A 27,450-nucleotide genomic window follows, 5' to 3' on the forward strand; every position below is an offset into this window, starting at 1 on the left:
CGTGGTCCCGAAGCATTTCCTTTGAAAAAATTAAGTGTCCAAACTACAGGTGGTGTAGCTTGCTTAACAGCCGGGATAATCCGCTGACTAGCAGACACTGCTACTAGGCACAAAGTATTTCCTGGGCTAGATGCAGTTAAAAATTTGTAATTAGATACTCTCGTTGGATGCTGAGAAAGCATTCCATAGAGTTTCCTGGCACGCCATATATGATTCTCTTAAAAAGCTTGGGGTAGGGGTCTAGGGGACCCTTTTATAGCCAAAATCACGGCCCTGTATCGCAATACGTCACCTAGGCTGAAGATAAATGGAACTGTATTACCCTGAGGGCTCGGTTGCTACAGAGGTATTGCACCTCACCCAGAGGTGTGATATCTCACTCTCAGGTAAGGATGGAGTGTGGATCAGGACCCGACACCTGCATGCATTACACCACATTGCCGTGGGGAAGGGCGACCAATATGCCCCTGAGATGGGCATGACAGTCCCTGTCCCTGGCTGGAGTGGGGGGAGGGAACACTGAGGAAGGGGAACCCTGTAGTGCAGGAGCAGGGAGGAAGCAGTTCCTGGGTGCATTGAGAAGGGAGTATAAAAGGTGGGCACCATCTTAGTTCAGTGCAGAGAAGTCTGAGCAGAGGTGGCAGGGAGCAGGGGCTCTGCATGAGCTCTGCTCCGGAGGCGGGCCTAGTAACAGAGGCCCAGGCCTGGAAGAGGGAGAAGGAAGGAAGAGGAGCGGAGAAGGCTCCAGGAATGAGGAACGAAGGGATCCCAGGGGTGCGGACGGGTGAGTCGCCACCGCACGCCCGAATCCACCTGCGTGGAGGGGTCAGGCCAAAGGGGGAGACCGGTCCCCAAAACTAGTGGAGGCAGGAAACGACCCTCAGCTAGAAACAGGAGGCTGTGACATTTTATGTGGCGCAGCCCCTCGCTACACCCGCTAGGAAGGCACCACATAGGGTCAGGGAAACTGGCGCCAAGTTTACCAAGAGGAGGCCCGAGGCAGCCGGACAGAAGGGTTGGTAAGAAAGGCCAGACAAAGGACACACAAAGGGGGTCCTGTGAAGCGCTCCAAAGTTGTCTGGGAGTTGTCTGAGCCCCTCACCTGGTGAGCACAGTACGACGTGGGCAGCCGTTACCTGCAGATGTGGTCTGGATAATAAGAACTGTGAGTAAAGGCCCTGGACTGCATCACTGACTCCGTGTCGTTACTGCTGCTGCCCTGCACCATCACCCCCATCCTCCGCATACACTGCCCTGAGGCTATACTCCTCCCGTGGGAGTTATGCTACGCTCTGCTGCACCCACAACACCAGCCTCAGCGGTCTGCCCTGCAGCGGCGGTTCACTCTGACCGCAATCCACGGGTGGCGTAGTCGGACCTTTAAACATCAAAACCACATAAATAGTTCCGCCACTGGTTTGATCGCCCTGAGCCACGGAACCGGGTCGCCGCCACGGAGACTACAACCACCAGCATCCACCAAAAAGGGTCCGGCTCCGGGTGTCCCAAGGCCCAGGGGGCGCGTCAGAACATTTTCATCACCTTTCACAATCACCAATGGGACAAGGCAGGGATGTTCTCTGTCCCCTCTCTTATACATCCTAGTGACGGAGCACCTGCTCTCATCAATTCGCCATAACCCCAATATTAGGTGGATTGAGGTGGGAGGCACCGAGTACAAGTGCTCTCTATTTGCTGATGATGTCCTAGTATATATCACTCAATCACATATATCCATCCATGCTGTTATGGCTGAAATAGATCACTTTGTTACATGGTCAAATTTTAAAATCAATGCAGCGAAGTCTGAGGCCCTCGATGTCTCCCTCCCCAAATCCATATAGGATTCCATCCAGTCCAACTTTCCCTTTGCCTGGCCCTCACAGGGTATCAAATACTTAGGAATTCCTATTCATAGAGACCTCTCCCATCTATGTTATCTTAATTTTGGGCCCTTTATTGAACAACTCCATACAGACCACGGTTGGCAAGTTAGAACTGTAAGATTCACTACGTGAACCACTGGTGTTTTGTGGAAAAGCACATGTACACTGTGTTCCAAATTATTGTGCAAAAAGTGTTTAGGAGTGATAAGGGAAGAATTTGTTTGTTTGTCAGTTAAACTCATTGATGGTGATGTGTGTCAGGGCTCTTTATATCACTGTAAGCAATTGCAGACACCTGTGCTAATTAGTTTGGCAGGTGTGTCCAATGAAAGGCAAGACTACTTAAGAAGGCTGTCTCACATTATTAAGCAGCCTACATTTTCTGCCAAAATGGGAAAGAAAAAGGATGTGTCGGCTGCTGAGAAGCAACAAATTGTGGAGTGTTTAGGTCAAGGCATGACTACAATCAACATTGTGCGATGATCAGGATGAAGTGTCTTGGCAATCAAGAAGTATGTAGCTGATTCACAGTACACACGTGTGCGTGCTGATAAGGGCAAATTGAGGACTCTTTCCTACAAGCAATTACGTCAGGTTAAAAGAGCAGCGGCAAAAAAGCCTTGTCATAGCAGCAGACAAGTTTTTGAAGCTGCTGGTGCCTCCAACGTCCCCCGAACAACAAGATGCAGGGTCCTTCAGAGGTTTGCAGCTTTGCATACGCCATCCTGTCGACCTCCTCTATCCACTTCACACAAGCAGAAACGGCTCCAGTGGGCCAAACATTACATGAAGACTGATTTCAAAACTGTTTTGTTCACGGATGAGTGCCGTGCAGCGCTCGATGGTCCAGATGGATGGAGTGGAGGATGGCTGGTTGATGGACACCCCACGCAAACACGGCTACAGCGCCAACAAGGAGGAGGTGGAGTAATGTTTTGGGCTGGAATCATGGGGAGAGAGATTGTCGGCCCCTTTAGGATCCCTGAAGGCGCTAAAGATGAACTCCATAATGTATGTGGATTTTCTCAAACAGCACTTCCTGCCATGGTTCAAGAAGAAGAACCGTGTATTTCACAGCAAGATCATTTTTCTGCATGATAATGCACCATCTCATGCTGCACATAAAACATCTGCATCTCTGGCTGATATGGGCATAAAAGGGGACAAACTTATGGTGTGACCCCCATGCTCCCCTGACCTCTACCCCATTCAGAACCTCTGGAGCATCATCAAAAGGAGTGTCTATGATGGCGGGAGGCAGTTCACATCTAAGCAACACCTCTGGGAGGGTATTCTGTCCTCATGCAAAACAATTGAAGCAGAAACCATCCAAAACCTGACAAATTCAATGGACGAGAGAGTTCAGAAGCTCCTTTCGAACAAGGGGTCCTATGTGAAAATGTAACATCACCTAGAATAAAGTTTTGAGTTGAAAACTGTTTGATTTCAGTTTCTAAAAACCTGCTAATGCTTATAATTTCAAAAATGATAATTTTTTGGGTCTTTATTAAAATGAAAAGGTTGATCGAAAAGTTTGGCGGATCTAAGAGTGTGGCAACCCAGTAGTCATGATTACTTCGAATTCTGACAATATGAGGGTCATGTTGCAGGTAGTGCAGCAAGAAGGCACTTATGTGTCTTGCGCATCTTGGAGCCCCAAAATTATTTTCCGGGCTAGATGCAGCTAAAAATTATTATTAATTTTAAATCTGGTGGAGCTTATTATAGATGGCCTAATAGAATCAGTGCTGCACACTGCTACAAAGCCCAAATTATTTTCCAGCCAAGATACAGATAAACATGATTAGTAATTTGAAAGCTTAAAACGGTTGGTAGGGTGATTTTAACCGATCATCCATCTTTTACTCTCCCCAGGATGACACAGGGGTAGAAAAGTCGTTTCGGATCCATGATTTGTTCATCTTTATGATCGTGAATCTGTCTACATTATCAGTGGAGAGCCGCGTGCGCTTATCTGTCAGCACACCACCAGCAGCGCTGAACACACGTTCAGACAGAATGCTGGCTGCGGGGCATGACAAGATCTCCAAGGCGTAAGTGGCTAGCTCCGGCCATTTATCCAGATTGGAAGCCCAAAAAGAGCAAGGGTCCAGTGACACAGTCATGGCTTCAATGTTTACTGGAGGTACTCCTGTACCATCGTCTCTAGGCGTTGACTATGTGTCAGACTTCTTGTCTCCTGTGGCCTTGCAAAGGATGGGCTAAAAAAGTGGTGAAATGATTGCGCAAAATTGATGTTACCAGCAGATACTGTGGTTCTGTTATGGTTTGAGTGCTGAACACTTGACGGTCCCATGGTTGGCAAGCTGGAACTGTGAGATTCACTACGTGCACCACTGGTGTTTTGTGGAAAAGCACATGTAAGATTCTGCAACAGTCTCTGCTGATACTCCTGCATGCGTGCATCCCTTTCTATGGCAGGAATAATTTCTGCAAATTTACTTTTGTACCGGGGATCTAACAGTGTGGCAACCCAGTAGTCAGGATTATTTCTAATTCTCCCAATTCGAGGGTCATGTTGGAGGTAGTGCAGCAAGAAGGCACTCATGTGTGTTGCGCATCCAGGAGCACCAAGTCCCTGTTGTGTTGGTGGCGAGGTAACAATCATGCTTCCTTCCTCTGTCCTCTCCCCCCAACCTCGCACAACAGAAATGTGATCAAGGTCTCCCTCATCTGATGAGTCTTCCATCAGTTCGTCCTCCACTTCTTCCTGGGCTCCTGCACCTTCCTCACTAGTTTGGCTGCTACCATGCGCCCTGGTAAAACCATCTCCCCCACTCTTACATGCCTGCCGCCTTGGTGCTGCCGACCGTCTGGACCTTGCAGATGTTAGCCCTTCCGCATACAACTCCTCCTCCTCTACTTCCTCCACCTCCTCTTGTGCCACCACCTGACTCCGAATTCTGTTTAACATGTGCTCCAGCATGTAAATCACCGGAATAGTCATGCTGATAATGGCATCGTCAGCACTAAACATCTTCGTCGCCATTTCAAAACTGTGCAGAAGGGTGCATAGGTCCCTGATCTGAGACCACTCCTCCAGCGTGATTTGCCCCACGTCTGGATCTCGTTGGCCCAGGCTATATGTCAGAACGTATTGCACCAGGGCTTGTCGGTGCTGCCACAGTCGCTGCAACATGTGCAGAGTTGAATTCCACCGGGTAGGCACATCGCATTTTAGCCGGTGAAGTGGCAGGCCCAACGACTTCTGTAGAGATGTAAGTCGCTGAGCTGCGGGATGCGAACGGCGGAAGTGAGCACACAGCGACCGTGCCCTCTGCAGAAGGCCATCTAGTCTGGGATAGTGGGCTAAAAATTGCTGGACAATCAACACGTGAGCCATACAAGGCACGTGTGTGACATTGCCCCGGTGAAGGGCCGCACCCAGGTTTGCAGCATTGTCGCACATGGCCTTCCCTGGTTTCAGGTCCAGTGGAGACAACCATTCATGAAATTGGTTCTCCAGAGCTGACCACAACTCCTCAGCTGTGTGACTCACATTTCCCAGACATTTCAAAGTAAAAACCGCCTGATGACATTGAGCCCTACTGCCAGCATAGTAAGGAGGTGTGCAGGATCCCTTCTGCGCAGTTAGAAAGCTTGTGGCATGACCAGACAGGCTTTGGGTGCAGGTGGAAGACTGAGAGGAGGTTGAGGAGGCAGAAGCAGTGGAGGAACTTTGACATAAAGAGGATTGACGCACAACTCGTGGGGACGGCAAGACTTGGACAGCAGCCCCTTGTCCTGCTGTCACCATAGTTACCCAGTGCCCAGTCAGCGACATGTAACGCCCCTGTCCATGCCTACTCGTCCAAGTGTCTGTGGTGAAATGCACCCTGTCACACACAGAGTTTCTCAAAGAAGCGGTGATGTTGTGTGCGACATGCTGGTGAAGCGCAGGCACACCTTTCTTTGAGAAGTAGTGCCGACTGGGCATCTGGTACTGGGGCACTGCGACGGACATAAGGTCTCGAAAATCCTCTGTGTCCACCAGGCGGAAAGGCAGCATTTCTGTAGCCAAGAGCTTGCAGATGGTGAAATTCAACCTCTTAGCTTTCTCATGGCTAGGAGGAAATGGTCTTTTACTTGTCCACATCTGAGGGACCGAGGGCTGGCTATTGTGCTTAGACGGGGTTGATAAGGGTGTCCCCGGCAAACTGCCGGTCTGTGAGGAAGATGCAGGTGGACATGTTAGGTTGCCTTGATCCAAAGGTGGTGCTATCGATGTCGGACAGCGCTCAACACCAGCTGGTGTTACCACCTCCAAAGAAAATGATGACCTGCCAATCACGCTGGCTGTTGCGAGTAAAGAGGTGGCAGGTCTGCGCCCCAAAACAGGTGTGACTGCTGTCCCCCCAGTCACAGAGGATGAAGAGGCCGCGGATGCACAAGATATGGCAGACGGTGGTTGGCCCGGCCGGCTAGGCCGCATTGTAGCACACTGAGCTTCCCACTGCAACTTATGCTTCATGTCCATGTGCCGGTTCATGCATGAAGTACTCAAACTATGTATTTTTTGGCCTCTACTTAGCTTTTGCTGACAAATGTTACAGATAACACGAGTTGGGTCATCTTTATCGATCTGAAAAAATGCCCAAGCTATGCAAGGCTTAGCACCCATGTGACCTGAAGAGCCACCACGACTTGTGGTGAGAGGCAGAGTTGTGTTTGAGGATGCAGTTGTTGACGTGCTTCCAGTACTATGTCTCTGTCCAGGAAGGCGCAACCTGACCTCGTCGTCACTAGCATCTTCCTCCACCCCCTCTGCTGACCTCATCTCTTGGCTGACTGTGGGTTGACAGTAAGTGGGATCTCCAACCTCATCATCATCACCCTGTGCGTTATCACACCCGTCGTCCTCAGAGCCAACCTGTTCCTGCCCTGACAAAAAACTAAAGTTGTCGCTCCAATCAGGTATTTGAGTCTCATCATCGTCTTCCTCACTGTCTCCACCAACAGGAGTTACAGTTTGGGAATGAGGGTCTACATTATGGTCAGAACCTTCTGCGTCTGGTCCTGGATCCGACTCAAAGATTCTGGGCATCAGTGCAGATCATTTCCTCGTCTGGATTCACAGAAGCGCTGGAGTCGACCTCTGATTCCCAGGCTATAGTATGAGTAAACAGCTCTGCAGACTCAACCATCTGTTCTACCTCATACTCAGACGGGCAGCTGGAGATTTGGGAGCTGTGAGGAAGCAAGTGCGATTGGGGTGACACCTTTGAGGACTGGAGTATTTGTGATGTTGAAGTTGATGTGGAGGAGAGCCCACTTAAAGGAGCACTTGATATCCGTTGAAGCACCTGCTGTTTTTGTGCCTCATCTGGAATTTGTAGCGATTGGCGTGGCCGTAAGAAAGGGATCTTATCACATTGTCCGCTAAAAGAAGTAGACATTTTAGTTTGGCTGGAAGATGGTCTTTCTTCTGCAGATGTTACTGTTGCTTTAACACCTACCCCACGGACACAACCTTTTTTCCCCTTCCCAACACGCCTATTCCCCTTTCCACCAGCAGCAGGCCTTTTTCCACTCATTTTGGTGGTTAACTAATTCACAACTCTGGAGTTGTTTGCACAAAAAAACAATGGATGGGAACCGAGCAGAGCTGAGTGGCCAAACTGTGGTATTAGGCCAAAACTATTGGCTGGGTTAGATGCAGAAAAAAATTATATTCAATTTGCAACCTGATGGAGGTCAGTATAGATGGACTAATAGAACCAGTCCCACACACAGCTAGAAGCCCAAATATTTTTTCAGAGGTAGATGCAGAAAAAAAAAATTCAGTTTGCAACCTGATGGAGGTCAGTATAGATGGACTAATAGAGAAAGTCCCACACACTGCTAGAAGGCCAAATATTTTTTCAGAGCTAGATGCAGAAAAAAATTATATTCAGTTTGCAACCTGATGGAGGTCAGTATAGATGGAGTAATAGAACAAGTCCCACACACATCTAGAAGCCCAAATATTTTTTCAGAGGTAGATGCAGATAAAAATTATTTTTAATTTGCAACCTGATGGAGGTCAGTATAGATGGACTAATAGAGAAAGTCCCACACACTGCTAGAAGGCCAAATATTTTTTCAGAGCTAGATGCAGAAAAAAATTATATTCAGTTTGCAACCTGATGGAGGTCTGTATAGATGGATTAATAGAACAAGTCCCACACACAGCTAGAAGCCCAATATTTTTTCAGAGGTAGATGCAGAAAAAAATTATATTCAGTTTGCAACCTGATGGAGGTCAGTATAGATGGACTAATACAACAAGTCCCACACACAGCTAGAAGCCCAATATTTTTTCAGAGCTAGATGCAGAAAAAAATTATATTCAATTTGCAACCTGATGGAGGTCAGCATAGATGGAGTAATAGAACAAGTCCCACACACATCTAGAAGCCCAAATATTTTTTCAGAGCTAGATGCAGATAAAAATTATTTTTAATTTGCAACCTGATGGAGGTCAGTATAGATGGACTAATAGAGAAAGTCCCACACACTGCTAGAAGGCCAAATATTTTTTCAGAGCTAGATGCAGAAAAAAATTATATTCAGTTTGCAACCTGATGGAGGTCAGTATAGATGGACTAATAGAGAAAGTCCCACACACTGCTAGAAGGCCAAATATTTTTTCAGAGCTAGATGCAGAAAAAAATTATATTCAGTTTGCAACCTGATGGAGGTCAGTATAGATGGACTAATAGAGAAAGTCCCACACACTGCTAGAAGGCCAAATATTTTTTCAGAGCTAGATGCAGAAAAAAATTATATTCAGTTTGCAACCTGATGGAAGTCTGTATAGATGGATTAATAGAACAAGTCCCACACACAACTAGAAGCCCAAATATTTTTTCAGAGGTAGATGCAGAAAAAAATTATATTCAGTTTGCAACCTGATGGAGGTCTGTATAGATGGATTAATAGAACAAGTCCCACACACAGCTACAAGCCCAATATTTTTTCAGAGGTAGATGCAGAAAAAAATATATTCAGTTTGCAACCTGATGGAGGTCAGTATAGATGGACTAATAGAGAAAGTCCCACACACTGCTAGAAGGCCAAATATTTTTTCAGAGCTAGATGCAGAAAAAAATTATATTCAATTTGCAACCTGATGGAGGTCAGTATAGATGGACTAATAGAATGATGCTATGCCCAAAAGATTTTACTTCACTAGGTGCAGTAAAAAAATTGGTATTCTATACACAGGTGGTATATCTTGCAACACAGATAGGCTACTCCACTGACTAACACACTCTGCAATAGGCCAAAAAGGATTAGCTTTGCTAGATTCAGCCAAATGCTGTGAAAAAAACTTGCACAGCACTGGCACAGACCTGCCTGGCAAAAACTGATAGGAACTGATGTAACCTAGTCCTGAAAAGGACTCAAATTACAATTAGTCTTTACTCCCACAACCTATCTATTTAAGAGCACAGACCTGCCTGATAAAAGTCGTAGGAAATGCTGTAACCTAGTCCTTAAAAGGACTGCAATCACAACTATTCCCTACTCCCAAGCTATCTGTAGATTTGTGCGAAAATTGGCTTGAAATTAACAAGGTATAGCGCACACAGCAACAGCGGTGCCGTCTAACACGCAGCTGCAGTAGTGAGAAAATGGTGGCGACGGGGAAAATGGCTTGGTCTTATAGGGCAAGGACATGTGACATACACTGCCAATGACACATGCCCTTGCTTGTGTGAAAAAAAGCACTTCGCTCCGTGTGTGCGCTGCTGATAGGCTGACAGATTGCACCTCCCGACTGTAAATGCAGGAAAGAGAAAAAAAAATGGAGATCTTCATTATTCCTGCAGAGATCCATCCCCTGCCCCTCCCCCCACCCCGCTGTACACTCAAACTGCGTATTAACATTAATTTTCATCATTACTGAGAAAAAATCCAGTTATGATTTTGGTGCACGAACAGTTATCGAACATAACCTCGAACAGCCGAATTTTTCTCAAATCGTTCGTATTCGCCGAACGGCTCGAACACCGCCCAAAACAGCTCGATTTTGAGATTGGCGAACAGTTCGAGTAGAACAACGCTCATCTCTAATTATAAATTCATGCACCAGTAAAGCCACAAGTATTATTATTATTATTATTATTATTATTATTATTATTATTATTATTATTATTATTATCATGCAGCTAGATTCATTCTTTGAGGGGTATACTAAATTACTTCATTTGTGATGGATTTCTTCTTTTCTGGCACCTCCAGGTCTCTGATAATGTGACATAACACCCATTTATCATCTAGCAAAATCTGCATTCCAAGATGTTGCTTCTTCCTTTCTAAGCTCTGCGGTGTGCCCGAATACTAGTTTCCAACCACATATTGGGGTATTGTCGTAGTAAGGAAAATTTTGGTACCAAATTGTGGGCTTAATTTTCTTCTATTAGCCTTGCGAAAATGAAAAATTTTGAGCTAAAGGAACATTTTTGTGGAAAAAACAATTTTTCATATCACAAAGTTATAAAGTACTGTGAAGCACCTGTTGGTTCATGATTCTCATCACACCCCTAGATGAATCCATTGAGTAGTGTAATTCAAGATGTGGTGATCTATATGGGGTTTCTGCTGTTTTGGCATGTCAGGGGCTCTTTAAATGTAACATGGCTTCTGTAATCTTTTCCAGCCAAATCTGCTCTCCAGAATTCAAATAGCGCTCTTTCCCCTCCAAGCTGCTGCTATGCACCCATACAGCAGTTTTTAATCACATGTGTGGTATTGCTGTACTCAGGAAAAATTGCACAACAAATTGTGTGGTCCGTTTTCTCCTGTTACCCTTGTGTAAATGAAAAAATAAAGACTACAGCAACACTTTATTTGTAAGAATGCAATTTTTCATTTTTTCATTTCACTTTGCATGAATTCCTGTGAAGCACCAGAAAGGTTACCTAACTTCCTGAATGAGGGATGCAGCATTTAAAATGGCATCACTTTTGAGATTTTTCTTGCATATATGCACCTCAAAGTTACTTGAAAACCTGCATATTTTGTTAATAAACTTTTAAAAAAAACTTTTAATCTTTCTAACATCCTAACAAAATAAAAATGAGTTAAAAAATATGCTGATGTAAAGTACACTTGTGGGAAACATTATTTATTAAACATTTTGATTATAAAAATGTAAAGTTTGAAAATTTTCACCAAATTTCCGATATTTTCATAATTAAACAGAAATGTTATCTAATTCAATTTACAACTGTCATGAAGTGAATGTGTCACGGAAAAATAGTCTAAGAATCATTGGAATATGTAAATTCATTCCAAAGTTAGTACCACATAAAGTGACACATGTCAAAATAGGGATCTGTCAGGAAGGTGCTTTGGTGGAAAGGGGTTAAACCATTAGCAGCCTTGCTTCCATTTTTAAGTCCATAACTTTGATTCTAATCATTAAACCTCGTAGGGTCATATAATGGCATTGTGCAGAAGATGTACTTTTAAAGACAAAGACTGGATCTGATCCTGTTCTGTTATGTCAAGAAATGTCTTTTACAAAGCAAATGCTCCCAAAGCATGTTTACCTCTGCACTCTGGTGGGTTAGATTTCCATCTTCCATCATGGCCACAGGTAATTGAAGCTTGGCCGACAAGTTGAAATCCTTGATGACAGTCATATGTTACAGTATCATTGTGAAGGTATTCATCCAGTTCGGGAGCATACCACCCATTCTTTACATATGCAAGGGTAGGACATGTGTAAACTGCAATATATATACAAATGACTTAAAAAATTAATCTTGTATCTTGAAACAATCTTTCTTTAAATAGATTTTTTGCCCAAATGCTCACCACTTATTACATATTGAGTAGTGTGACATTGACCATTTTAAAGCAAACATTACGATGGGTTCAAAGTATGTACCAATTAGTTTTGGCATATACTGTATATCTGGAAAAAAATTACGATGTATAAATTGTAATAAAAAAATTGTGTTAAAAGATTGTGGTGGGTGTGTCAGATGCAACAGATAGTCGCTCAGCAGCTGGCTGTTGAAGGTCACTAAGTTTGGCATTGCAGACGCCTTCTTAATACTTCTTACTTTTGGACCCAGCGGCAACCTCCCTCCTGCTCTGATTGACACACCCTGGTCTGGGTGTTTATAAACTCTCAGTCTGCTTCAGGGAGTCGCTGGTGATATTCTCATTTTCCCTTATGAAGGCTTGGAGCTATAGCAATCGGCTAGCTTCTTCTCTGGTGCCCTTGGAGGACGTTTGGTGTTATCTCTCTGGTGTCTGCTCAAGCTAAGTTTTCCCCCCTTTGTTTGTCTCCCTTGTTGTCTTTAGTTTATAGTGGGGACTGACCAATGCTCACCCCCCCCTCCCTCTACAGAGTCTAGCTCTAGGGATATACAGGGCTTAGGTTTCCTGCTCGGCGATTGGTGTGGAACCAATATAGGGATGGTAGGGTAGGCAGGGTGTTATTAGATCTGCCTAGGGGTTTCCATTCCCCCTTTCCCTAGTGTCTGGGCTTTCTTCCCCTCATCTTTTCATGTTGCACTTAGTCTTTCAGACATTGTGCGTGACAAAGATGGATGTTTACTTTCAGGTATACATTTTAGATTTACAACAGAAGTCAGTGGCAGACATATGGTATGCAACTGTATAGGCGGTGTAAAGGGAATCTGTTACCGGGTTTTTAACAACAAATATGAGAGCAGCATAATGTAGGTTCAGAGCCCTGATTGCAATGATTTGTCACTTACTGGACTGCTTGCTCTAGTTTTTACATGATCACTAGAAGACTAGTAAACTCCTCATAGATTTTAAGCTGGTGAGCTGGGCCATCACTCCTCTTGGTATGTGTTAAATTATGTAATACTCTATAATGTCTTATTTTGTTTGTGCCATGTTCCCTCTGAATTTTAAAGTGCTGCAGAATATGAGGGTGTGATAGAAATAAAAAAAATATTTATTATTACTAGTAAACCTGTTGCCATGTAGTCCTTTATATTCATGAGCTCTGTATAACCTCGCCCACACCACTGATTGGCAGCTTTCTGCCTATGCACAGTGTACACAGGAAGCTGCCAATCTGTGGTAAAGGTACAGAGTTCAGTTTTCATAAAATTCTTTAATTTTCAAAGCAAATTTAAATAAAACAATTCTGATTACATACATTGAGGTCAGTACAAAAGCCCAGAGACAATAGAGTAGAAGATATAGATCTTTTTATTGATTTTTTTGTACAAAATGTTATGAAATAAGTGACCTATTCAAATGAATGGTATTTTCATCAAGTTTGGAAAATCCACTACGTAGTATTTTGTCTATCATAACCATTGTTAATTCCTACTTACATAATAATTGTTTACACAGGACAGGGTGCCATCTATAATGATTTTTAAGATGGCTTAAAAATCATTAAATCCCATGATCTAGCATTTTGTTTGTTTGTTTGTCAGGTGTTTGCCGACCTGTTTAAATGAGCTGCTATTAGGAACAAAAGTGCCAAAGAGCACTTGTTTTCTGATTATCTACCCATGTAAAAAAAGACTTAGATTGGTGTGTAAATGGACATCTGATCTGATTGAAATCTGTGGCATCTGCCAGAAAAATGATCTGATGTGCTTAAAAATCTATCTGCCAAAGACAATGATTGTATCATATAATCAGATGTAATCAGATATCTAAAAGGCAACTCTATCATAGGGAATAGGAGCATAGGCGGATTATACTGAGGGCAATCTCGGCAACCACCCGAGGCTCCAGGGGGGGCCGTGGCCAGACTGCCTTCATAACAATATTTTGTGTGACACCATCATACCAGCATGTACATGGAAGCCAAATGAGGCAGTGGAACCACAGGAGATCAATGAAATAGGGGTGAGAGAAAGGGAATTATAATGAATTGAGGGTGTGGGAAGGGAGAGAGGAAATCATATTATAATGAATTGAGGGCAGGAATGAAGACATGACATAATGAATTTGGGGGAGGGGAGCATGTAAATACAGTATAATGAATTGAAACAGAATGTAATTATAATGTTTTGAGGGAGGGGGAGGTGCACAGTGGCGGGGCGTTGATGATGCAGGAGAGTGAATGGTAATGAATGAGGGAAAGAGTACAGTGACTAATTAATTTATATATTTATTGAATGGGGGAAAAAGTGGCATAATGGTGGTATAATCACCTTTTGCAGCTGATCTCTGACTTCATGTTCATCTGAAGACGGGGACAGTGACGTCAGCGCTGATTGGGCGCTGGGCTCACGTGTCATAACAACTGCATGGGGGCCCCAGGACTGCAAGTGGCGCCAGCACGGGGGATGAGTATAGGCTTTTTTATTTTATTGGGCCAAACATTTAGATCAAGAAGGGAGTGTCCTAGTTGTTGACAACCCCTTTAAGCAAGCAAGTTGGAGATCAAATGATTTTTAAAAGGCCTAAAGTTAAAGATGACACATTTTCTTAGTATTTTAGGCAAAAAAAAAAATAATAATAATATACAGTACAGTCCAAAAGTTTGGACACACCTTCTCATTTAAAGATTTTTCTGAATTTTCATGACTTTAAAAATTGTACATTCACATTGAAGGCATCAAAACTATGAATTACCACATGTGGAATTATATACTTAACAAAAAAAGTGTGAAACAACTGAAAATATGTCTTATATTCTAGGTTCTTCAAAGTAGCCACCTTTTGCTTTGATGACTGCTTTGCACACTCTTGGCATTCTCTTGATGAGCGTCAAGAGGTAGTCACAAACCCTATTTTTATAGGGCCATCAGGTGACCTTTACTATTCTTAAAGGACCAGCAGTCAGCCCTCACTATTCTTAGAGAGCCATCAGCCGGCTATGTATTATTGTTCCCATTACTAAATAGTGGGTCCCCTATACTGTTATTGCGCATGCAGTGAGTGCCAGGGCTGCCCAAAATTTGGACGCACCCCAATACCACTTTGAAAATTTGGATGCGCGCCAATACCTCTTTGAGGAGACTTAGAGGAGGACCTCCTGAAAACAATGTTCCCATTATTAGGAAGTAGGTCTCCCATTGTGTTTGCCTATACAGTGAATGCAAGGGTTGCCAAAAATTTGGAAGCACTTCAATGCCCCTTGGAAGAGACATGGAGGTCAGAGGGCCTCCTCAAAACAATGTTCCCATTATTAGGAAGTGGGTCTCCCATAGCGTTGACCTATGCAGTGAATGAAAGGGTTGTCAAAAATTTGGAGGCACTTCAATGCCCCTTGGAAGAGACATGGAGGTCAGAGGGCCTCCTCAAAACAATGTTGCCATTATTAGGAAGTGGGTCTCCCATAGTGTTGACCTATATAGTGAATGCAAGGGTTGCCAAAAATTTGGAGGCACTTCAATGCCCCTTGGAAAAGACATGGAGGTCAGAGGGCCTCCTCAAAACAATGTTCCCATTATTAGGAAGTGAGTCTCCCATAGTGCTGGCCTATGCAGTGAATGCAAGGGTTGCCAAAAATTTGGAGGCACTCCAATGCCCCTTGGAAGAGATGTGGAGGAGGGCCTCATAAAAAAATGTTCCCATTAGAAAGGAGCGGGCCTCCTATACTTGTAGTGCCCATGTACTAAGTGTATGGGCTGACAAACATTTACCCCTGGGGGGTATACATGAACATACTGTACAAAATATTTTTTTTACAGGCATCATAAATGCCCTTTAAAAAAATTATGAGGGTGTTGTATCACGGACCACGGTCACCCTGGTGATATGGTGGTGGAGGATGAGGAGAAGAAGGAGGACAAGAGCAAATAGCCAAAATCAGGAAGCGTATACCCATGTCTGGGTATGAAAAGGAGCATGGGAATACACCTCCCTAGAAAAGACACTGGATTTGAGTTTATGTTACGCTGCTATCATTTGGTGGTGTTGAGAAGTCTGGCCCAATCCAACCCTTGTTCATTTTTATAAGAGTCAGCCTGTCAGCATTTTCAGTTGACAGGCGGATGCGCCTGTCACTTATAATTCCACTAGCGGCACTAAAAAACCGCTCTGATAAAAAGCTGGCCAGGACCTCCAAGGCATAGAGAACCAGTTTATTCCACGAATCCAGCTTGGATGCCCAATAAGTATAAGGCACAGAGGAATCACGGATGACGTTGGTACGGTCGGCAAGGTACTCCCTCAGCATCTTCCCAAACTTTGCACTCCATGTGAGAGTACCCTGCACTTCAGGGCCTGTGCGATGGGAGAGGCTGAGAAAACTTTCCCAGAACTTTGACAGTGTTCCCCTGCCTCTGCTGGATTGAAGTTGTGTCTCTCTCGCCTGTACTCCTTGGCTGTCCAACGAAGTGTGTCCTCTGCCGTCAGCATTTTCAGATGGGAATTTTTTTAATTGTTCTGCAACAAGGGCCTTCTGGTACAGCCCCATTTTTTTAGACCTGTCCACCTCAAGAATAAGAGATATAAAGTTCTCCTTGTAGCGTGGGTCTAGAAGTGTCACCAACCAGTAATGACTGTGTGAGCTCGCCTCGCCTCAGAGCCGACACCAGGTTCCGGCCATTGTCACACGCGACCATGCCTGGCTGTTGGTTCAGCGGTGTGAGCCACAGATCTTCCTGCTCTTTCAGAACTGTCCACAACTCTTCAGCATTGTGGGGTTTGTCACCTAAGGCAGTGCTGCAGTGCTTCCAGCTTGTGACTGATGTGGTCATTTCGGAGATGGGGGCTGAAGAGGAGGAGGAGGAGGCTGAGGAGGATGATTGACCTAGGGCCCGCAATCCTTGACGTCGGGAGGATGTGTTCCGTCCCAAGGTCCGACTAGGTCCCGGCTTCCACTATGTTAACCCAGTGTGCTGTCAGAGAGATGTACCGTCCCTGCCCACAAGCACTTGTCCACGTGTCCATGGTTAGGTGGACTTTCACGGTAACTGCGTTGTTGAGGGCACGGCTAATGTTTTGGGACACATGCTTGTGTAATGCGGGGATGGCACACCGGGAGAAATAGTAGCGGCTGGGGACCGAGTACCGAGGGACGGTCGCCGCCATCAGGTTGCGGAATGCTGCCATCTCTACGAGCCTAAAAGGCAACATTTCGAGTGCAAGCAGTCGTGAAATGTGAGAATTTAGTAGTGTGGCTTGTGGGGCGTTGGCTGCATATTTGTGCTTGCATTCCAAGGACTGGGGTATAGACAACTGAATGCTGCGCTGGAACAAGGACATGGACATTCTTCCTGATGCTGCTACTTGAGAGTGTGCAACGACAGGTGCGTCGCAGGATGCATCTTAGCATACACCATGGACAGGGGATTGGCTTGCATGCACAACAGCGGAAGAAGCAATGGTGCCACCCGCAGACACTGTTCCTGGACCCTGGGTTTCGGCCCTCAAAGTCAGGTGCTTTGCTGTCATGTGCCTGATCATGCTGGTGGTGGTCAGGCTGGTCGTTTTGCCATCCTTGCTGATGCTCGCCTGTCAGGTGGTCCAAATGGCCTTTTTGGGGTTATCGGCAGAGTCCTTAAAAAACAACCAGACTTGGGAACACCTAACAGTTGTACTGGCAACTTCCTTCGTGTTGGTGTTACGGGGAACGGTTGTCTGCCTTCTGTCTGTGGCCACCACACTGCTTCTTCCTGCCTGTTGGGGTGCTCTGCCTCCCTCCCCCTGTGTGCTGCCGTCCTCGCTCTGCATGTCCTCCTGCCAGGTTGGGTCAGTTACTATATCATCCACCACCTCGTCTTCCACTACCGTACCCTGGTCCTCCTCCTGACTTTCTGGCAATTGTGTCTCATCATTGTCCACCTCTTGTGACACTTTCCCACCATCGCCTTCGTGTAACCATGGCTGCTCAAATATTTGGGCATCGCTACATGTGATCTCCTCTTGCCCCGCTTCAAGTGGCCCGGGCGAGAGGCCCGAATCTATAAATGGAAAAGTGAACAGCTCTTCAGAGTGTCCAAGTGTGGGATCAGTTGTCTCCAGGCACTCGGCATGGTGGGAGGAAGGAGGATCAGGGTGAGGAATATGTGGTTCAGACTCACGGCTACTGAGACTTGACCGTGTGGAAGACTGGGTGGTGGTGGTGGCAAAGTGACTGGAAGTATTTTCTTCTATCCAACCAACAACCTTTTGACACTGCTCTGGGTGCAATAGTGATGTGCTGCGGTCCCCTTAGGAATTGGGACAGGAAGGTCGGGCGAGAAGATGTGGGTGTTTGTTGTGGCACAATTTCAGCTTGCCCACGGCCTTGTCCTCGACCTCTGCATGCACCATCAGCATCACGTCCAGTTCCCAGTCCCTTGCCACGTGCCTTGCCCATTTTAAATGGAGGACAGTATCTTCCACGCTCACTACAAATGAATGAGTTTAGAGTGAACTTATATGTGATCCGTGTGATGGAGAAAACAGAGTTTTAAATACCTGGCCTGTAGGTACATAGTTTGAACAGCAAACTGGTGTGAATGGCTTCACTGACACACTAAAGGAAATTTTTAATGGAGGCCAGAAATGGCAGTATTTTCTGACAATGTATATGTTATCCGTGTGACGGAGAAAACAGAGTTTTAAATACCTGGCCTGTAGCTAACTAGTTTGAACAGCAAACCGGTGTCAAAAATTTCGCTGACACAGTGAAAAAAAATTGGAATGGAGGCCAAAAATGGCAGCATTTTCTGAAAACATATATGTGATCCGTGTGACGGAGAAAACACAGTTTTAAACAGCTGGATTTCTAGTGCTGTAATATGGAAAGGACTTGGCTGTATTCTGCAGTGCCAACAAGCAAATGGCACAGAAAAACAGTGTTCTCTGGATTGCTTTTTAAGCAAATAATGAGGGTTAAGATCCAAAGAAAAATATTCCTGGCCCCTGAGACCTGGGCCTTTGTATATAAATTTCTAACAACAGCAGAAGGCAGAATTGGAATGGAGCCTCTTGTGCTATATGCACGGCAGTCTGCTCTATACACTACCTGCCTATATAACTTGCCTGCCTGATATCTCTGCAGATGGATTAGTCCTCAGAAGGATTGTTTGTTAAGATGGATATTTTTCTCCCTACACTACCTAATACACAAGCAAATCTCTCCCTGACGCAGCAGCACCTCTCCCTACTCTGTCTCATTCCAGAGTGACTGTGACGAGCACAGCTGCGCCAGGTCTGATATAGACCTGATGACGCTGTGCGACCATCCAATCACTGTAATGCCACAACCACCATGGCTGCAGCATTACAATGAGTGGCAGGCAATCCCTGCATGTTGATTGCCAAACATGCAGGGAGGGGACCCGAGCATCCGGGTGAGTACTGAGTACTTGCGAGTATGCTCGCTCATCACTAGTCGGGAGGCTATTTTTGTTCGAATAGTTGTTAAGCCTTTGAAATTAGCACTCCTGGTATTGATTTGCTTTCTAAGGCAGTTTGATTAGGGCTTCTGCTCCTATATACCCGTATGACCATATTGCGAGAATAATGCAAATAGATAAATAATAAACAAATATATACCGTAATCATTCAATCATAAAAACACACAGGATGCCAATGTTTTCAATCTCTCTTTATTTTTTTTCACCCATTCACTAATAACACATATCTATGAAAAAAATATTTTTTGCAGGTGCCAAGGTTTTTTAAATGGATTTAGGGTATATTGAGGGTGCTGAATTAAAAAATTCCATTATTTTTGCTGAATTGTTTCTAGTTTTTGATATAATTCACCTATGAAAATAATGCATTCCCCCAGTACGAATTGTGTGTGATAACAAATGCAATAGCTTTTGGTCTTTTGGTCTGTCTTTTAACTCTTTAACAGTGTCTTATGTAATGTAATATCCCATATAATTATTTTGCATTTCAATTTTTAGGCTTACAATGCTAAAAAAGAAACTTTTTGAAGCCTTAATTCTACTATAATTAAAATAAACGATTCAATAGCTCAGAACCTAGAGCCAATCTGGCCAAACCGAAGTCATATTCTTAACCCCTTAAGCCCCGCGGGTGGTTTGCACGTTAATGACCGGGCCAATTTTTACAATTCTGACCACTGTCACTTTATGAGGTAATTACTCTCGAACGCTTCAACGGATCCCCCTGATTCTGAGATTGTTTTTTCGTGACATATTGTACTTCATGATTGTGGAAAAATTTCTTCGATATCACTTGCGTTTATTTGTGAAAAAAACGGAAATTTGGCGAAAATTTTGAAAATTTTGCAATTTTCAAAATTTGAATTTTTAAGCCCTGAAATCAGAGCGATATGTCACACAAAAGAGTTAATAAATAACATTTCCCACATGTCTACTTTACATCAGCACAATTTTGGAACCAAAATTTTTTTTTGTTAGGGAGCTATAAGGGTTAAAAGTTGACCAGCGATTTCTCATTTTTCCAACAAAATTTACAAAACCATTTTTTTAGGGACCACATCACATTTGAAGTCACTTTGAGAGGTCTTTATGACAGAAAATACCCAAAAGTGACACCATTCTAAAAACTGCACCCCTCAAGGTGCTCAAAACCACATTCAAGAACTTTATTAACCCTTCAGGTGCTTCACAGGAATTTTTTGAATGTGGAAGAAAAAAATGAACATTTAACTTTTTTCACAAAAATGTTAATTTAGACCCAATTTTTTTTATTTTCACAGGGGTAACAAGAAAAAATGGACCCCAAAATTTGTTGTGCAATTTCCCCTGGGCACGCAGATACCCAATATTTGGGGAAAAAATACTGTTTGGGCGCACGGCAGGGCTCGGAAGGGAAGGAGCGCTATTTGACTTTTTGATTGTAAAATTTGCTTTAATAATTAGCGGACGCCATGTTGTGTTTGGAGAGCCCATGTGTGCCCAAACTTTGGAGCTCCCCCACAAGTGACCCCATTTTGGAAACTAGACCCCCCAAGGCACCTTTCTAGATGCATAGTGAGCACTTGGAACCCCCAGGTGCTTCACAAATTGATTCGTAACAATGAAAAAGTGAAAAAAAAAAACACTTTTTCATTTTTATGAATCAATTTGTGAAGCACCTGAGTGTTCCAAGTGCTCACAATGCATCTAGATAGGTGCCTTGGGGGGTCTAGTTTCCAAAATGGGGTCACTTGTGGGGGAGTTCCAATGTTTGGGCGCACAGCGGCTCTCCAAACGCAACATGGTGTCGCTAACAATTTGAGCCGATTTTCCGTTAAATTTGTTAGAGGACACCATGTTGCATTTAGAGAGTCCCTGTGTGCCCAAACATTGGAGCTCCCCCACAAGTGACCCCATTTTGGAAACTAGACCCCCCAAGGCACCTATCTAGATGCATAGTGAGCACTTGGAACCCCCAGGTGCTTCACAAATTGATTCGTAACAATGAAAAAGTGAAAAAAAAAACACTTTTTCATTTTTATGAATCAATTTGTGAAGCACCTGGGGGTTCCAACTGCTCACTATGCATCTAGATAGGTGCCTTGGGGGGTCTAGTTTCCAAAATGGGGTCACTTGTGGGAGAGCTCCAATGTTTGGGCACACAGGGACTCTCTAAATGCAACATGGTATCCGCTAACAAATTGAATGGAAAATCGGCTCAAATTGTTAGCGGACACCACATTGCGTTTGGAGAGCTTCTCTGTGCCCAAACTTTGGAGCTCCCCCACAAGTGACCCCATTTTGGAAACTAGACCCCCCAAGACACCTTTCTAGATGCATAGTGAGCACTTGGAACCCCCAGGTGCTTCACAAATTGATTCGTAATAATGAAAAAGTGAAAAAAAAAACACTTTTTCATTTTTACGAATCAATTTGTGAAGCACCTAGGGGTTCCAAGTGCTCACTATGCATCTAGATAGGTGCCTTGGGGGGTCTAGTTTCCAAAATGGGGTCACTTGTGGGGGAGCTCCAATGTTTGGGCACACAGGGACTCTCTAAATGCAACATGGTATCCGCTAACAAATTGAATGGAAAATCGGCTCAAATTGTTAGCGGACGCCACATTGCGTTTGGAGAGCCCCTCTGTGCCCAAACTTTGGAGCTCCCCCACAAGTGACCCCATTTTGGAAACTAGACCCCCCAAGGCACCTTTCTAGATGCATAGTGAGCACTTGGAACCCCCAGGTGCTTCACAAATTGATTCGTAATAATGAAAAAGTGAAAAAAAAAACACTTTTTCATTTTTACGAATTAATTTGTGAAGCACCTAGGGGTTCCAAGTGCTCACTATGCATCTAGATAGGTGCCTTGGGGGGTCTAGTTTCCAAAATGGGGTCACTTGTGGAGGAGCTCCAATGTTTGGGCACACAGGGACTCTCCAAATGCAACATGATATCCGCTAACAATTTGAGCCGACAATTTGTTAGCGGATATCATGTTGCATTTGGAGAGTCCCTGTGTGCCCAAACATTGGAGCTCCCCCACAAGTGACCCCATTTTGGAAACTAGACCCCCCAAGGCACCTATCTAGATTCATAGTGAGCACTTGGAACCCCAGGTGCTTCACAAATTGATTCATAAAAATGAAAAAGTGTTTTTTTTTTCACTTTTTCATTTTTACGAATCAATTTGTGAAGCACCTGGGGGTTCCAAGTGCTCACTATGCATCTAGAAAGGTGCCTTGGGGGGTCTAGTTTCCAAAATGGGGTCACTTGTGGGGGAGCTCCAAAGTTTGGGCACAGAGGGGCTCTCCAAACGCAATGTGGTGTCCGCTAACAATTTGAGCCGATTTTCCATTTAATTTGTTAGCGGATACCATGTTGCATTTAGAGAGTCCCTGTGTGCCCAAACATTGGAGCTCCCCCACAAGTGACCCCATTTTGGAAACTAGACCCCCCAAGGCACCTATCTAGATTCATAGTGAGCACTTGGAACCCCAGGTGCTTCACAAATTGATTCATAAAAATGAAAAAGTGTTTTTTTTTTCACTTTTTCATTTTTACGAATCAATTTGTGAAGCACCTGCAGGTTCCAAGTGCTCACTATGCATCTAGAAAGGTGCCTTGGGGGGTCTAGTTTCCAAAATGGGGTCACTTGTGGGGGAGCTCCAAAGTTTGGGCACAGAGGGGCTCTCCAAACGCAATGTGGTGTCCGCTAACAATTTGAGCCGATTTTCCATTCAATTTGTTAGCGGATACCATGTTGCATTTAGAGAGTCCCTGTGTGCCCAAACATAGGAGCTCCCCCACAAGTGACCCCATTTTGGAAACTAGACCCCCCAAGGCACCTATCTAGATTCATAGTGAGCACTTGGAACCCCAGGTGCTTCACAAATTGATTCATAAAAATGAAAAAGTGTTTTATTTTCACTTTTTCATTTTTACGAATCAATTTGTGAAGCACCTGGGGGTTCTAAGTGCTCACTATGCATCTAGATAGGTGCCTTGGGGGGTCTAGTTTCCAAAATGGGGTCACTTGTGGGGGAGCTCCAATGTTTGGACACACAGGGGCTCTCCAAACGCAACATGGCGTCCGCTAACAATTTGAGCCGATTTTCCATTCAATTTGTTAGCGGACACCATGTCGCGTTTGGAGAGCCCGTGATGTGCCTAAACAGTGGAGCTCCCCCACAAGTGTCCCCATTTTGGAAACTATACCCCTCAAAGATTTTATTAAGGTGTATAGTGAACATTTTGAACCCAGAGGTACGGCACATTATTTGTTTACATTAGGTCATCATATTGAATAAGTTTTCATTATTCTTGAGCGCAAGTGCTCGCTACTTGAGTTTGCATCGGGTACTCAGGTATGCACCATGTACAGCGTGTGCTCGAGTGACATGCTCGAGTCCCTGCTCCGCATGTTTCACGGTTATTAGACACCCAAAAAAAAACATGCGGGGATCGCTCGTGCATGGCAGGCAATCCCCGTAAAGTTTTTTGGCCGCGAAGCATATGGGGCAGAGACTCGAGCATGTCACTCAAATACCCACGATACTAAATGCATACCAGAGCACCCGATGCAAACTCAAGTAGCGAGCACTTGCTCTCAACACTAGTCGCCATATCGTCATCTTTTTTTCTTACTTTTGAAAAAAATCCCAACCCCAGCCCTAACCCTAGCACAACCCTAGCCCCAGCACAACCCTAGCCCCAGCACAACCCTAGCCCCAGCACAACCCTAGCCCCAGCACAACCCTAGCCCCAGCACAACCCTAGCCCCAAACCCAGCCCTAACCCTAGCCCAATCCTAACTCAAGAGTTTATTTTTGACGCCGTTCCTTGTGCGGTATAAGTGATTAGACGACTTTATTCTTCGGGTCGGTGTGATTACAGCAATGCCAGAATCATATGGGGTTTTTATGACTGACAGCTGTCACACACTAAAAGACGCATTTTTTGTAAAATCTAGTTTTTGCATCGCCATATTTTGAGAGCTATAATTTTTCCAAATTTTGGCAGACAGTCATGTGACGGCTCGTTTTTTGCGGGATGACTTGACGTTGTTATTGGTGCCATTTTCAGGCACGTGACATTTTTTGATCGCTTTCTATTCCGATTTTTGGGAGGCAGAATAAACAAAAACCAACAATTCAGGAATTGTTTTTTTTTTTTTTTTTTTATTCTGTTCCGCGTGTGGTAAAATTGATGAGGCAGCTTTACTCTTCGGGTCAGTACGTTTACAGCGGTACCACATTTGTATAATTTTTCTATGTTTTGGCGCTTATACACAATAAAAGCTATTTTATAGAAAAAAATATTTTTTAGTATCGCTTTATTCTGAGAGCTATAACTTTTTTATTTTTCGGCTGATGGAGCTATATGGCGGCTTGTTTTTTGCGGGACGAGATGACGTTTTCAGCGGTATCATTTTTATTTATATGCGTCTTTTTGATCGCGTGTTATTCCACTTTTTGTTTGGCGGTATGGTGATAAAGCATTGTTTTTTGCTTGGTTTTTTTTTTTTTTTTTTTACCGTGTTCACTGAAGGGGTTAACTAGTGGGACAGTTTTATAGGTCAGGTTGTTCCGGACGCGGCGATACCAAATATGTGTACTTTTATTGTTTTTTTTTTATTTTTTTTATAATAATATTTATTGATGGGTACATTATATTTTTATTTTTGGTGTATTATTTTTTTTATTTTTTTATAATATTTTTGCACATTTTTTTTTTTTTTTTTTCCACTTTCACACAGTTTATACACTTTATTACTTTGTCCCACTCTGGGACTTTCACTTTTTTTTTTCTGATCGCCTGCATGGCACAGGAATGGAGCACCATCCCTATGCCATGAAGGCTGTCAGAAGTGCACAGTGTGAAGATTGCTTGGAGATGCACTGCGCATGTCCAAGCAATCTTCCTGCTCTCTGGTGACCCGGATGTTGTCATGACGACATCGGGTCGTCATGGCAACACCCGGGAAGCCTTTGCAGACTGCGCTGGAAGCCGGAAGAGGAGGTGAGTATCGGCGATCACCTCCCCTTGCCCCCGCAATGCCGCGATCGACTTCGATCGACTTCGATCGCAGCATCGCGGGGGTTAATGTGCTGGGAGCGGTGCGTGACCGCTCCCTGCACATAGTACCGGGTGTCAGCTGTGACAATCAGCTGACACCCGGCGGCGATCGCGCCCGCACAGCCTGTGTGCGCGCGCGATCGCCATGACGTACTAATACGGGTCTGGCTCTTAAGTCCCAGGGCACAGACGCGTATTAGTACGTCAGATGTTATTAAGGGGTTAATCAGCACCATAAACTTAAAGGGGTTTTCCCATGAACAAAAGTTAATTTTTTTAACTAGATCTTGGAATGAAAATAAGGTCCACAATAGGAAGTGATTAAAAATAATGTTCCTGTACTGAGATAATCTTATAACTGTGCCCCTGCTATGTACTGTGTAATGGCTGTGTCTGACTGTGCTGGGACACGGTCTGATCATACTGTGAGAGGGAGATATGTGGACATTGCTGCGGTAACAGCCTCCGGCTATAAGAGGTCTCTGTTGCCTTTGAAAAGGAACTCTATGGTGAACTTGATGGTGTTTGTGTGAGAAAAGAGGAAGAAGGAAAGAGAGGAGGCCGATTGTGCTGCTATGTGGAGAGCTATGTGTGTGCAGCATGCTGGGAGCTGAACAGGGCTTTGAGTAAAGGTAAAAAACTATGACTGTGATTCCTCATAGAGAGGAAGAATCACTTTGGGGGACGACTACGGTTGGATGCAGAGTTGAATTCCCCCCAAGGTATCTGTGTGACGTGAAGGACCACCTGCCAGCCTGACAGACTGAAAGTGCGCTTCTGTGACATCTCCAGGATCCTCTCCTCGGTCTCCCAGCTATGTGACCGGTCGGACGATCAAGCAACTTCTCCAGATATCATTTAAAGGCCGGTAAGTCCTGAGCTCATGTCCCACCACAGGGATCCCGGTGGATGCGTGCATGCAAATAGCAGGAAGAGTTTGGTGCCAAACACAGGTTCTCAGAGACATTGTTTCCAAGCATTTCTGGGTGAACCTTAGCTAGAGACTCCCCCCTGTGGTGAGCTTGTGTATAGATAGAATAACAGTATTGTAAACATAGAGTGTTGTTAAGTTTGTGAACTTTTGCACTGCAACCACTGCTGGGGCTGCCTAGTGCACCCATCTGATTACATCATTTCTCTGGGTAACACTCGGTTACCGCACTAGGCGGAACCACTGGTTAGGCAAATTATAGTTCACCTTGTAGTACATATTGGTCCTGTCAGTCGTGCAGCGCAGGGGTCCCAGCTGTCAGAGCTGGGTGTTTGTATTCTTTTCTTGCATTGCTGGGGCAACCCAGTTTTTGTTCTTTGTAAAAAGTGGTTCCCTAGCATAATGTCTTCTAGTATCCTTTGTCCTCGGCCCGCTGTATTCTGAGAGAGACCTTCCCGGTACACGGTCTACAATACCACATCTCCTGGGTAGGGGGAGAAGCAAAAGAGTATGCTGACATTACAGCACGGGATCGCAGCTGATCCTTTTTGTGAGGTAAAACATTTCTCTACTAGTTGTAAAGCAATGTTTTACCTCAAAGAAAGCAGCTGTGATCACGTGCTGTCCCCCTGTATGTTTTGCGTCCTCCCTTGCCAAGGAGCTGTGGTATGATCAGACCATGTTCCGTTCACGGTCAGACACAGCCATTACACAGTACATAGCAGGGGCCCATTTATAAGATTATCTCAGCACAAGAACATTTGTTTTTATATCTCTTCCTATTGTGGAACAAATTTATACTCCAAGATCTAGTGAATAAAATTAACTTTTGTTCGAGGGAAACTCCTTTACTATAAAACCATTCAGACATTATTACCACCAAAATCACTGTATACCAGGGTAATCTTTTAAAGATATACATATTAAAATGTGAGGCCTATATACGGGAATCATTTCCTTTCCCGAGTCTGATATAATTGCCTCTGTTTAAATTACTATTATAACCAAACAGGCTTGATTATTAGGAGTTAAAAATCATGGATGTAAGGGAGAGTGGAATTAACAAATGTTATGTAAAAGAGGCTTAAATATATCATCATTCATTTGTTTTCAGCAATTTATTATAAAGGATTTGACCACTATTCTGACAACCCATTCTTAATCAATATGTTTCGCCCCAGTAAAATAACACCTATATTCACATCCGGTACCGAAGCCGTTCCATTGGTGTCGGCACTGCCCCTCCTGGAGATCGCGTGACA

General features: G+C 44.3%; 1 protein-coding gene across 4 annotated transcripts in view; it reads right to left on the reverse strand.

Moving 5' to 3' along the window:
- LOC141224049 (sushi, von Willebrand factor type A, EGF and pentraxin domain-containing protein 1-like) overlaps positions 1-27,450 on the reverse strand; it is a 407,381-nt gene that overhangs the window by 166,176 nt on the left and 213,755 nt on the right. For 3 of the 4 annotated variants that reach the window (XM_073666873.1, XM_073666876.1, XM_073666875.1), the window contains one exon: positions 11,447-11,626. The exons of the other annotated variant lie outside the window; for it this stretch is intronic. In XM_073666873.1, the coding sequence (XP_073522974.1) occupies positions 11,447-11,626 (180 nt within the window). The remainder of the gene's footprint in view (positions 1-11,446; positions 11,627-27,450) is intronic. 4 annotated transcript variants of the gene reach the window in all.

This window comes from Phyllobates terribilis, unplaced genomic scaffold (genome assembly GCF_046119375.1).
Source record: "Phyllobates terribilis strain yellow unplaced genomic scaffold, ASM4611937v1 Scaffold_2__4_contigs__length_985480577, whole genome shotgun sequence".
NCBI classification, from domain to species: domain Eukaryota; kingdom Metazoa; phylum Chordata; class Amphibia; order Anura; family Dendrobatidae; genus Phyllobates; species Phyllobates terribilis.